The 14,610-nt window shown below is 38.6% G+C and overlaps 1 protein-coding gene across 2 annotated transcripts in view; it reads left to right on the top strand.

Moving 5' to 3' along the window:
• The window catches only part of LOC136863205 (mitochondrial inner membrane protease ATP23 homolog), a 177,755-nt gene that overhangs the window by 44,481 nt on the left and 118,664 nt on the right, over positions 1-14,610 (top strand). For both annotated transcript variants that reach the window (XM_067139570.2, XM_067139571.2), the window contains exon 3: positions 2,771-2,816. In XM_067139570.2, the coding sequence (XP_066995671.2) occupies positions 2,771-2,816 (46 nt within the window). The remainder of the gene's footprint in view (positions 1-2,770; positions 2,817-14,610) is intronic.

Genomic DNA, 14,610 nt, shown 5'->3' with positions numbered 1-14,610 from the left:
AAGGAAGCGGCCGTGGCCTTAATTTACAGCCCCAGCATTTACCTGGTGTGAAAATGGGAAACACGGAAACCCATCTTCAGGGCTGCCAATGGTGGGGTTCAAACCCACTATCTCCTGGGTGCCAGCTCACTACTGCACACCCCTAACCGCACGGCCAACTCACCTGGTAAATAGATATTCATCGCTTTGTGACTGAAGAGTGTAAAGTGAAGAAATATGTGCTGTCCCAAATAGCAAATGCAGAACAGACTCCAATCAGTTTCGATATGCCACAAACTCAAACAGTCGATAAGAAAGGGACATTGAGTGTTATCGTACACACTACCAGAATTGAAAAACGAGGTAGTGTAGTGCTTGCTGTAACAGTAGATGGCAGAAAGCTTTCACCTTACATTGATCTAAAAATTAAAAACAATGGCTAAAGTAAAATTTCTGTGGGGGACCACGTTCGTATCCAAGAAAAAGGGTGAATAGACATATCAGTTGTACAAGATTGGATACGAACGGTTTGGGAAAATCGAGCAGGGTCCCTCCTTCGATGCCCAGCCCTTCTCGTGTTGGACTTTCTTTGTGGCCACCTGACGGAAGACAATAAGAAATTATTGGAAACCACGAAGACCAATTTGGCAGCGATTCCTGGTGGACTGACATCTGAGTGCCAGCTCACAGCTGCACACCCCTAACCAGCACCAAAATGAGGTGTACTAGGCAAGTGCAGTTTTGACGTGTGGGCGTTTTGATAAATAAGCAATTTGAGGACAAAGTGCGAAAACCCTGTCAGTTCTGGATTGCAGAAAGTGTGCATCAACTTACTCCAACAGGCAAGATTCGGAAAACACCTGTGGAAATCCTTTGTGAGTGGATTTTGCGTGCTTGGGACATGATTTCTTCGAACCTGATTGAATAAAGCTTCAAAGAAACAGGAATCTTTCATTTGTTAGACAGGAGTGTGAAGATGACTTCTTATGGAGTGATATGAGCAGCGATAGCAGTAGCAGCAATTCTTCCTGCAGCATCAACTAGAAGATGGCAGCCTATGAAAGGTAAGAATTTCCTTTTTTGCCGGTATGTCATTATTATGTACTTACATGAACCATACTTTTATTAGTTCATATTTATTTCACTTCAGACTGTATTGTTAGCTTGTAACTTGAAGAATATGTTCCAGTGTCAGTACTTCAAAACCATGTGTCTAGCTAACCTGATGTACCTCTTTGACTTTTCAGAAAAGAAAGCAAGTCGTAATTTTATGCCAAACGACGATGACCGCAAATGAGTTGAACCAATTGTGTGTATATTGTAATTGATGTATCTTTGAAATGTAAATAAATTGTTAATATTTTTTAAAATATCTGAATGCCTTGAATAATTTAGGTATCTGAAGTTTTGCCTCTATTTTTAGTCAAAAAGGTGTGTTAATTATGTGAGAAAATACGGTGAATCCTTGAGTGAATCCTTGACAATTGCCTCTGTGACATTGTCACGATCACACACAACCAGCGTCTTTGTGAAGGGAAGTGGGACAACGGATGCCATGCTACCAAACTGCTCACAGAAAAACGCCCTAAGAAGAACAAACCTGTCCACTTTCTTGGACATGGAGAAGGCTTTTGATCGAATTCCTCAAGGCCTGATTTGGAATGCACTCTGATGGCATGGTGTTTTTGAGGTATGCATCTGTTGGACACAGCTCCTATATAAATGTAGCAATGTGGTGCAGTGTCCATCAGAGATCTTTCCTACTTTCCCCATTCTGGTCGGCATCCACCAAGGTTCAGCCCTCTTGCCCCTGCTTTTCATAATATGTTTGGATGCAATAACAGCCGATACCCAAACCCCACATCCATTGACCCTCCCATATGTTGACGATGTCCTGTTAGCCACAGAAGAATGCCATGCTCTTGAAGAACAAGTGCAGAAATGGGACACCAAATTAGTAGAGAATGGAGTACTTGCTGAATACCAATGAAACCGAATACATGGCGTGCAAATCACAGGCACCTGGGACCATCCATGTGGGTAACCAGACTCTTAAGAAAGTTGAACAGCATAGATACCTTGACTCCGTGATCTGTTCAAGCGTTACACGTTACCTGATGCCTGTGCTTGTGTTGGCGTGAGTTGGCTGAAGTGGAGGCAAGTCAGCGGAGTCCTCTTTAATCGCAGCATACCCATCCATCTGAAGGCCAAGGTTTACAGGAGCATCGTAAGCCCTGTTGCCCTGTATGGTTCTGAATGCTGCCCAGCATCCGTTAAACATGAACAAGCACTACATGTCATGAAGATGCGAATGCTTTGCTGAGCCCTTGGTCTGACGTGATGTGATCATATCAAGAACAGTAATGTCCGAGCAATGATGGGAGTTTTGCCCAAACCCGAGAAAATGCAGGAGGCTCGTTTATGCTGGTAACGTCATGTCATGCATAGTGGTGAGCAGTCATTTGCCAAGACAGCGCTGCACCTCAACCCACATGGATATCGGCCCCATGGCCACTTAAGAAGCGTTGGTTTTATCGGCTGAAAAAAACGTGCAGGACACCAGTGTCTCTCTTTGCGATGCCTTTGATCGACAGAAGTGGTGGCTGGCATGCAAAACAGCAGATCATGTGGCAAAGTAGCATTAAGCACTGAGAAGAAGCATATAATTCTTTTAGTGTGTGTAGATATTATATTTAATATCATTTCATTTGTTACTACTAGCTGTATGTTAGCAGTGCACTGATATGTATCTAGGAATATTGTGTAAAGTTGTTCTCTTTCTTCTTTTCAGGTCCACTCGTTAAGTTAATGCTTGGTGCTCTTAAAGCCTCAGGATGGTGAGTGTTTTTATCTTCTAGAAAGAAAAATGGCTGTGCTAATGAAGGTCGGTTGTCCTTGACAAGCTAGATACATAACATGTTATGGATTTATTGCCTGGTTGTTTATCATGATATGTTGTGATGTTCTCTATTTTCTCAATTTTTACATTAGCAAATCTATGTTAAAATAGATATTTAAATAAATTCAGGTTTAGGAATTTTATTTCTTGAGTCCTGATGCTGCTGCATTGTAAATTCTTTTTCTATTTAATTACAATATAAAAGAAGCCATTTTATAAATAATAATGATTAAGTGGACTACAAGCAATACGGTGAGAACATCTCTTAAATTCACTGGATATTTAGCTTGTACAAGCAATCAGTGGGAGTCAAGAAAATTATCATATACTCAGTTCACATTTTTCATTTGTTAATTTATGTATTTACTTTTATTTGCATCATTAATTTTTTGTTTTAATGTATTTTTGTAATTTTTCTGCATTGCTCATATCTTTCTCAATCTCTACTTTGTGTTTTATGATCACCTTTTATAATTATTCTGTTTTATAAATTATTAGTTGTGTTTTTAATCATGTAATTCTTACTCCATTTGTGCACGGCTTAACTTGTACCATAAGCATTTAAGAAAAATACTCAAGTTTTCAGTAATTTCTTTACTGGCACACAAATTTCATTACAAAGTACAGTCATCCCTATACAGGCCACGAAGGCCCTTGGAGGGGTGGGAGGAAAAGGCTTTCACTATCCGTGACCTCAGCACTTCGTGGTTAGCTCTACGCCTGGCCTCCTTTGCCCCCAGGAATAACTTGGTACTCATTTTTTGTGTAGGTTGAGTGTACCTCAGGGCCATTTGCACCTCCGGAAGTGGAAATCTTGTTTCTTAAATTTTTCAACTTCCTGGCAGGAAATCAAACTGGCATGCTTTCAGGTGAACCGAGCATGCTTTTACTGCCGCGGCCAGGCAGCTCTTAACCTTTTCCGGTCCAGCGTCGAGTTGACCTTGACATCATGGTTTATTGTAACTGGTCCAATGTCGAGGTCACCTCGACACTATGTTTCGTTGTATTTAAGAAGTTATTTATTGAAGTTCTTCGACCTGATTGAGATGGATCGATATCCCCGAAGTTTCTAGAGCAAATTCGTGTGCACAAAGGAAGCCGTTCTGTTATCTCCATGGAAAAAATACGAGATATATGTAGCCGTGTATCGTCATGGTTACCCGCGCGGCCTGTCAGCTGTGTTTTGCTTACATTGAGTAGTGTGCACACGTGTTTTACTAGGCGTGTTTATCTGTGAATGAGAATTGTCTCAGTTGCATTTGTGATATAAAAGCAGCAAATGTGAATGAAGGAGAAATACGTATGCACGTTCATTTAGACAGCAGTGACGATGATTATTTATTTGAATTAGACGAAGGGTTTAGTGAACTGTCAATTGAAGATGAAGGAGTAGTGAACTCCAGCATTGCAAGTGAAATTTCGATGAATGGACCCGTGCGTAAAAAAGCAAGGAATGATCCCGGACCATCATATGTTGTTTCTGAAGATTCAGAAGATAAAGTTCCAGTGACTGCTAAGAAAGCAAGAAGACACACGAAGGTAATGGGTCGGGGTGGAGGAGGGGATATGGATACGGCAATGATGACGCTTCTCAGGTCAGAGTTGATCATCTGAGTAACAGTGATGCTGAAAATACTTCCACACATACAAATGTGAATGCAAACGACAATAGTGTTTACCGTAAGGTAACATTTCATGATAGTGAGCCTCCTAGACTATGTTATTCATCAGGTCAGGAAACTAGAGGACCGCAGGTTCCTCCTAGCTGCATCACTCCACTTCAGTTTTTTAATGTTTTTTTTTCACACCTTCACTGACGACTTTTGTGTAAACCTGTAAGTAACTCACTAGACTCATGTTTATGTAATATAATAATCATAATTTTATAATTATAGTTACTAATAAAAGTTCTGGGTTTAATCTGGGAGGGTAAAAATGTGCAAAATTCATTTGGACGAGACTGTTGGAACATGCGACAAAAAATTGGACTGCAAAGGGTTAATTTCATTACAATTACGCATAATAATCTCAGTTGTTGGGATTTTCCTGCTGTTATAAGAATAAATTGACAAGAGCTTTTCAATACAATATATCAAGTAAATGATATTACATCAGTGAAAATGGGAAACCACAGAAAACCATCTTCAGGGCTGCTGACAGTGTGATTCGAACCCACTATTTCCTGGATGCAAGCTCACAGCCGCGCGCCCGTAACCGCACAGCTAACTCATCCGGTGGGACTAGTTTCAGCCACTTAGTGGCCATCTTCAGCCAAAGATAAATTAAACAGATTATGTGATAACTAAAACATATGTATACCAGACAAAGACAATGTTGTAGGAATAATTATAACATTAAATATAAAATAACAAAAATTAAGGTTATGATCTTGTCACAATATGACATCTTTAAGTTGACTTAGGACCTCAGGTAAAGAAGTAAATTTGGAAATGATAGCCAGATTTAGGAATGAATAAATATACAGAAAAGAAATTAAAAAGTATAAAAATGATTTATGAGACTCAGATCTAATGTCAGATGTAGAACAAGCACTGACTTGCTGGACGAAGCAAGCAGGCTATGTGGATAGGGAACAAGCACTGACTTGCTGTAGGAAGCAGGCAATGTAAACAAAGGAGTAGATAGGGAGAGGAGAGATGGGGTGTCTATGATGGGGCTAAAGGATGAGGAAAGAAAGACTGCTGCTGAGAGGGGAATTTAAAGAGGTTATAAATGAAATAATTATGTTTATTTGAGCTATGATTACTAAAGATAGGAATTAAAAGGTCAAATAAAATGTTTGTTTCTCTGAAATTTCATTTAGATTGAAGTTAGGATTGAAAAACTGTTCCAGATGGGTAAAATAATTTTCTGTAATATTGAGCAGGGGGCATTTTTGTATAATTTTGAGAATTTTCATGCCTTGGCTGATATTTGTGAACTTATGGTTAGTATCACCCATGTGCTGTCCCATGGCCAAAAATCTGTTATATTTCAGGGCGTTAACTTTCTCTAAGTATCTTGTGTGGAGCCTCCTACGTGTTTGACCAACATAAGATGCGTTACAATTATTACAATCGAGTCTATAAACACCTGACTTGGTGAACTTGCAGCTATGATTAATAGAATTGATATTGTGTAAAATATTTGTGTTTCTGTTTCAAGTTTTGAAGGCTATTTTGACGTCATGCTTTTAAAATATGTTTGTGATTTGGTAGACTTGTTTATTATTAAATGTAAAAGTAGATAAAAAACATAAAAGAAGTACAACATTAAACCCTCCAATTCACATAACCCCCACCCTTCTGTCCTCCACCAGATTCTTCTTCGAAATAATCTGACATAGTCTCTAATTCAAATGATTTTGGAAGGAATCCCATTCTAATGAGGCTAGAGAAGGAAGAGCTGCTAAATGAGCATCATACATTTTAGCATTCAAGCAGGATTCCTTTTTCTTATAAAGGAATTTAATTTCTCTTTTTATATGTGATGTTTGCTGGGAGATGTATGATTCTACTTTTCCTACAGAAACTGAAGTTATTTCATTCCAAAATATGCATGAGCCATTTATGGCTAGTCTTACATACAACCTCTCATTTTTAAGCCTGTTGCTATAGCTTTCAACAGAGATGTTTCACTTGTGACCGTACGTCCAGACTGTCCCTTTCCATTAACATATTCGCATAACTTGTTTTGATTTGTGGAAACTTCGCTCTTTGTCCACTAAATACGCGGTAATTACTGTTTGTTCCAGACAAGCTTTATCTTCCTCCAATCACGTACTGCAATTCTCATCCATGTCCCTCAGCACAATTACCAATTTGCTCTGATTCTTCAGTAATGTGGAGCTTTTCTGTAGCCATGAACGACCTGCAGAGAGACTCGCACCAGCCATTGTAATCATGTGCTACTACTCAAATTGATGCCACGCAAATGATGCAATATGTACCTGACACACTTCATGCTTGTAATGGATACAGTGTTGCCAACAGAGTCGTAATCAATCGTTTCTGTCTCAGTACCCTAATTCAGATCAGCTATTTAAGTATGTAAACTTGTTCTGCACAAGACCGCCCTTTTTTAAACCCTGCCTAGTATTCTCCCAGCCGCTTGTCTAGGTGGACCTCCACTCTATGTTGAAGTGCTTTCGACAATATCTTATACGCAATGGGGAGGAGAGAGAGACCTCTGTAATTATTGACAACTTCTTCGTTGCCTTTCTTGTGCAGGGGATGAATGAGTGCATATTTCCAATCCTTTGCGATTTCTTCTGTCTCCCATACGTGAGCGAAAAGTCTTTCCAGCTGTTTAACCAAGTTGTCACCCAAATACTTGAAGAGTTCCGCCGTGATGAAGTCTTTCCCAGGAGCCTTTTTGTTTTTCAACTCTTTGATTATAGTTATGATTTCTTCACTGCTAGGGGGTATGAAATTTGAAGTTTATCTGTAGGTGCTTCGAAAGATAGCCCTTTTTTAGGTTGATCACAGTTTAAAAGCTTTTGGAAGTACTGAGCCAAGTGCATGCAGTTTTTCTTGTTTGTCATGATGAGTTTGCCGTGTTCATTCTTGAAGCACATGGTCTTTGGAGTGAACCCCTTAGTCTTGTTCTTGAAAAGGTTATGAAAATTCCTAGAGTTGTTCTTCTTGAAATGTTCATCTGTTTGATCCACTTTGTCTTTCATCTAAATGAAATTTCAGAGAAACAAACATTTTATTTGACCTTTTAATTCCTTTCATGTATTTGCGTTTCTCATTCTTTAGGATTTTGGCTTTGCACATTCTCTGCTGTCTAAATGCCTCACAATCTGTATGGCTAGAGCACCATTTGTTCCATGTTTTTTTAATCTTTCCTGCGGTGCCTCCTCACACTCGTTCCACCAGGAATGTTGTTTCTTCTTTGCCAGGTATATGATGTGTTTGGCTGCCTGTTGTATTTTCTTAGCCTGGTTAGTTTATGCAGGGATCAGGCTCTGAATTGAGTAAGGGTTGGGCATAACTCTGCATAAAACACTGGGATGGAAGACCTCAACCCAACATGGTGCATCGCAATGGCTGATAGGGGAAGTCCTGTAGAGGACAGGTGTGAATTAGTCCTGGCCACATAAGCTCACGTGGATCAACTGAAGTAAAAAGGAAACTGGTCAATGGCCTCTAAGGCGGAAGAGGAGTGTTCCCAATGGCTGGGAGGGTAGAAGAACCAGCTCCAGGTCTTACCAACTTGGTTTTATTCTCGGACAGGGCATTGCTCCATCCCCCAAGTGCTATTGCACACAACTATCAAGAAAGATAAAGAATGTTCATAAATGACTATGCCAGCCGGTAAAATCCGGGGCCAAGGCTTTGGTCTAACATCACATTGGTGTAGGGCACAGGATTCTGGTTGTTCTAACCCATCATGTTTGGATCAGTCGGAGGATCCATTGCCCCTCAAACTAAGAACGAGAAAGAAGTATTTCCTTGGTACCTTTAATGTGAACATCATCATCATTATTATTGAAAATGAAAACCTACAACCTGTTTTCCAGTCATTGACCTGGTCAGGGATGTAATGAATGAAGCAGATATAGGCTGTTAGTACGATGGGGTCGCCACTCCCAAAGTGATTTATTAATGAATGATAGATGCAATGAAATGAGAATGGAGAGTGTTGCTGGAATGAAAGGTGACAGGGAAAATTGGAGTACCCGGAGAAAAACCTGTCCCGCCTCCGCTTTGTCCAGCACAAATCTCACATGGAGTGACCAGGATTTGAACCACGGTATCCAGCGGTGAGAGGCCGACGCGCTGCCGTCTGAGCCACGGAGGCTTATTATTATTATTATTATTATTAAAGCTATTTGTTTTATGCCCCACTAACTACTTTTTTAATGGTTTTTAGATATATCAAGGTGTTGGAATTTTATCCCGTAGGAGTTTTTATGTGCCAGTAAATGTACAGACATGAGGCGGACCTATTTGAGCACCTTCAAATTCCACCGGACAGAGCCAAGATTTTTCTTTCTTTTTTTTTTTTTTTTTGTTATTGGCTTTACGTTGCACCGACACAGATAAGTCTTATGGCGACGATGGGAGAGGAAAGGCTTAGGAGTTGGAGGGAAGCAGCCGTGGCCTTGCCTTGTCTTGCCTGGTGTGAAAATGGGAAAAAGAGAGCCAGGAGGCAGGGTGCGGCTTGAAGAAGATCCAACGCTATAAGGTAATGGCAGAATTTACCTAAACACGTGATTGTGCTGGCAGGTATTTCGAGGGGAAGGTTTCAGCAGTGTTCTTAAAACATAACGTGTAATCTTTCTTTTTGAACTGAAATGGAGGACCTTCTGCACATTCTTTGGCATTATTTTTATTCCCTACTGGGAAAACCTTTAATGTAAGGGAGCACAGGTGGTGGCTCTTGGATCTCTGCCCTTCAACTTTTGTGCTGGGTGACTAAAGTTTTCCGCCTCTAAATTTTTAAAATCTTGTCTGGGCTTTTAAATTTTCCCCCCTCCTTTAGTCACCCTTTTTAGTAGGGGATTAGCCTCTGCATTATGGGGCCTTAACCCCACTTAGGTTCTTGTCTCTTCCCAAATGTTTGTTAAGGAGTGCTGGTGTTTTGCCTCCTTGCCTTTTTTATTTATGGCCTGTTTTGTGTAATCTTTTCTTTTTACTCTTAAGGCCTTGTTGTTGTTGTTGTTGTTATTATTATTATTATTATTATTATTATTATTATTATTATTATTATTATTATTATTATTATTATTATTATTATTTACATTTTACGGCCTTCATTGGACCACTCTAGCCAGCTTGATACAAATAATTTTTCAGTTTCCTGTCAGCCCAGGTACTTCTCCATTTTCTTGGATCTTATCTTTCTTTCTTCATCGGAAATTACCCTTCCTATTGTCTGTTTGTTGATTCTGGTTTGCAGTCTAGTTTGTTTGTCTGTGAGTGTCCGTTTTTTCAGTTTTGTTTCTTAGGTCTTCCACTGTAATTTGTAGTTTATCCATATCTTCCTTGATTTCTGTAATCCACTTAATGTTACACTTACTATTCCATAACTTTTCTATTATTCTCCTGATGATCCTGTTCTCTGGTGTCCTGATTAGATGTCCAAAAAATGAAGTGTGTTTCTTCCTGACTGTGCTCGTTACTGGTTCTATTTCCTTGTAGACTGTTTTATTAGAAGCTACTCTCCAGTGTCCATCTTTTTGGTATGATTTGTTGATGCACGTTCTAATGATTCTTCTCTCTATCTTGAGTATGTTTTCTATTTTTGCATTGTTAGTTGTTTTGAAGATGGTTTCACATGTGTATGTTATTTCTGGTTGAGTGACTGTTTTGTAGTGTCTTAATTTTGTTGCTGTTGACAGGCCCTTTTTGTTGTAGATATTCTTGGTGACATATTGTGCTCTGGTCAATTTATTTATTCTGTTGTGCCATGTTGGCTTTTCATTGAGATTATATATTATGGCCTTGTAGTATGGGTATATTACATTATTTACGGTTCTTCAGGTAACCGTGTCTATGTTTTGGTTCCTTTAAGGATTAGTGCTTAAAACTGATTGTGTAACTTTGTAATAGATGAGGCCACCCTGGGGCAGCGAGTGTATGAACACTATGAAGTGAAATCACCGTAGGGGTTACTGAGTGTAACTGAGATTGTAAACAGCATCTGATTGCTTGATTAAAGCTAGCCTCAGTTTTATCTTGGAGCTGAGACTGCTATAATGTTGTACCTGCTCGGAGCAAATATGCTCTTTCATAACATTGTACGTGTCAGGAGCAATTATGCTCTTTCATACGTAAGTTAACGATTGGGAGTTCTCCCATTTAATTTTGAATCTGATTAAGGACTCAAGCTCATTGTTAATGTAAATATGCCCAAGCTATATTTCAGCTGTTCCTTGTTATGTCATTAAATTACTCCCTCTGATTTTTAAGAAAGGAATGAAATAAAATTTCCAATTTTGTTGAAGTAAATGTTTGCTCTAAGTGATCCCCTGTCCAGCCATTCAACCAAGACGCTTCCTACTCCTTTGTGAGCCATGGAATCGTGGTAACTATTATTATTATTATTATTATTATTATTATTATTATTATTATTATTATTATTATTATTATTATTATTATTATTATTATGCGAATATATCTCTAGGTAAATGTAATTAATACTGCATCATTTTCATGACTATTCAAGCACAATGAAAAACATATCTTTCGAGCCAGGGAGTAAAAGTCATGTTATATCGGGTCCTCGTAGTACACGTCACTGATTTAATTTTCAACAGTTAGCAGAAAAAAGAAACAATTATTAAAAAATGAAAATACAATTTCCTGAAATATCTGTTGATGTAGGCCTATTCATTTCCAACCCTCTACAATTAATACTCTCTCTAATTTTGTACTTTACCGAGCTCAATAGCTGTGGTCGCTTAAGTGCGGCCAGTATCCGGTAGGTTTGAACCCCACTGTTGGCAGCCCTGAAGATGGTTTTCCGTGGTTTCCCATTTTCACACCAGGTAAATGCTGGGGCTGTACCTTAATTAAGGCCATGGCCGCTTCCTTCCCACTCCTAGCCATTCCCTGTCCCATCGTCGCTATAAGACCTCTGTGTCGGTGCAACGTAAAGCAACGAGCAAAATAAAAAAAACAACTTTTACTTACATTATACTTACACTCTCAAGCCCAGGCACAAAAGATATAATAGTAATCTAAATTTCACTGGGCAGGTGTATTATGGAGAGCAAATGAAACAGTATTGAGTTCTTGTTCTACCAAATAAGGTAGTTGTTAGCTCATTAAACAGCACAACATAAAATTGATTAAGGTAGCTGATAATTGGCTAAATATATTGCATTTTTGCATCAGACTGACAGTGTTTGTTCGCAGTGGTTTGTTGAAGCCATTAAGGATTTTATGCCAACATATAAGAAAGCTGCACAGTTAACTGTGTGACTTTGAGAAGGCACATTGTTAGCATGCAAAAGTGGAGTGTTATGTATCTTTCTGGGAAATTGCATATTTCTACAATTCAGTTTGCAAGAGAATGGGAGGAAGGATGTGCCAGACTTAGAGAATGTTTTGGATATGCATTTGTTATAAATGATAGAATCATCTTCTTGTGAGGATGTGAGTGCGTGATTGTTCTGTTTAACTGCTTTGTGATTGCAACATTCATGAACAGTGACATTTTATCCAAATCAACAGTCACTGCTTCGTACAGGATGACTTGCATGCTCTCCATTCTGTCCAAAAGCTACCATTGATAAACCATTGCGATGATGCCATGCGTCAGTGGCTCATTGACTAGCGTAACAGGAAGGAGTAATGGCAGAATTTTGTTTCTTCCTGGTGAATTATGCTTCTGTTTAGGCAAACATAATGAATGGGGTGCATCCTTATTAGATGACAACCTGTAGGTCGTATCCATATCAATGTTACATGTGCCTATCATATCAGTGACATTGTGAGACATTGCATGCTAGCCTCAGGCTGTATTTCAGCAAGACTGTGCCATGGTGCGTGCAGCAATGGCCACATGTTTCTTCTCAGTAGAAAACAACCACTAAAATTCCCAACTTGTCACACAATGAGATTGTGTGGAGCATGATCAAAATGATGGTTGCATCATTAAAACTGTTTGCTAGCAAATGTTCATGAACTTTGGAAAAGATTTATTATATGTAGGTGGCTATTTCTCAGGACATCATTGAAATGTTTGTTTCTTGATACCCAGATGACAATAGATTTGTTCAATCCAGGGATGGACACATGTTGTACTGACTTTTTCTCCAAATCTTGTAGGAATGGTTATAATTTCTTAAGTTCTGCATTATAAAAATATCCTGTTAAAATTACAGCTGCCTGATATATACAAACAGTGGTGTATATTAAAGCAACTTTTAAGAACTAAAGAATCTTTTTAGAAGCGTTAATGTAATTTGTTCTTTTTACACAATATGATTGGATTATAGATCATATGAATGAGAGAAAGCTATGGTGTTACAAATTGACTATTCTTATACTTTCAATATATGCATTAATTTATCATTATTATATAAAAATTGTCGCCAGTTGCAATTCACCCAGCGAAATGAACAGACGTGAAGTGCAGGTACAGTAGAACCTTGATAATTCGAAATCGGTTAATTCAAAATCTCGCCTAATTCGAAGCAGCTCTCGTTCCCGGAAACATGAGGTACGGCTTTGCGTGTTATTTAAATCGTTTAATTCGAAATACGGATAATTCGTAATTCGAAGAACAATGTTGGTCCCGATACCGAAATTCAGACTTTTAATTCGAAACTGCCTTTACATTTTGAAAAAAAAAAGTATTTTGGAGAGTATTTTTCTCCGCATCATGAAAGAACATGTCTTCCTGAACGTGCAGGGGTAACTTTGCGCATTTTCACCCACTTCGGCGTGTCTGCATTGTGCTTCATATCTGCTAAGTTCAAGCAGAATTGTAATTATTTTGTATTCGGCATTTTAAGGAACGCCACAATATCACGTAGCAGGCATTGTGCGGAGAGGTAGAATCCGTGAACACTGGCGATGCCGACAGTTGGCGAAAAAGTGTGGCTTATAGCCTATAATCATTTCGTACATACCAAACAATATTGTCGATGTTGATGGAACTGCATTGTTTGTTTGTTTTATTTTTTTAAATGCTGACGCCAAACAGACATGGATTTAAAGGATCACTATAAGAAACGATTCCTTACATCCGCAATCTCATAAACAGGCTGCATTTTTTGTCTTGTCTATAGAGCATTAAAAATCCCGCTTACAACTGAAAATCGCAAAAGAGAACTAAACTTTATCAAGGATTAGCCAGCATTAATGGCTATAATCCCTTGATGATTAATAAAATCATCAACAAGATAAAATTAAAAACCGCAACGAAACTGATTCCGGACAAGCCTAAAAAAACGAAATATGCTCCCTTTACCTACACGAACCCAGGCTTATTTCAGGTTACTAACCCTCTAAAGAAATATGATATTAATATCGCTTATAGAACCCGATATACGAACCGTAATATATTCTTCAATTCAAATATAGTTAACATTAACCACAATAAATTCTCAAACTCTGGTATCTATAGGCTTAAATGCACCCATTGTGGTTTTTCTTATATCGGACAGACCGGACGTAGCTTTTTTGACCAGATACCTTGAACACTACAACGCTTCGAAACATAAAAAGTATTCCGCCATGAGCACCCATATGGAAGAAACTGGCCACAGTTTTACGACAATTGAAAAAGACCTTCAAATCTTGAAATACGTCAATAAAAGTAAACTTATGACAGAGTTTGAGAACATTTATATATTCTTAGACCAGTATTTTAATAGAAATCAAAATTTAAATGATACTTCAGAAATTAAAAGTCCAATAATCGAAAAAATTCCAGAACTACTTTCTCTTTTCAATATAAATAATAATAACTTTATGAGAATTTTTAATTATACAACCACTAATAATATTTCCTCTGTAACAACAGCTACTGCTCTACCGCCCCTTCATGCAACACCCCCTCCACGAACATTCGACCCGCCCAAAAAATCGGTCGCCCCTCCGCCACACATGACTCGCTCCCCACCTCTACATATACATACATATAACACTAGAAGCAGCAATAAAGCTACTCGCCAGTTTACTTCACGCAGCTAACACTAGCGGACACCTCACACTAGTCCCAAGGGTAAGCCTCCTCTTTCAATTTTTTCTTTTCTCCTTCTTCATTTTCCG

Source organism: Anabrus simplex, chromosome 2 (assembly GCF_040414725.1).
Source record: "Anabrus simplex isolate iqAnaSimp1 chromosome 2, ASM4041472v1, whole genome shotgun sequence".
Classification (NCBI taxonomy): domain Eukaryota; kingdom Metazoa; phylum Arthropoda; class Insecta; order Orthoptera; family Tettigoniidae; genus Anabrus; species Anabrus simplex.
Note: the sequence above shows the minus strand (reverse complement) of the source record. Positions and strands in the feature narration are given on the sequence as shown.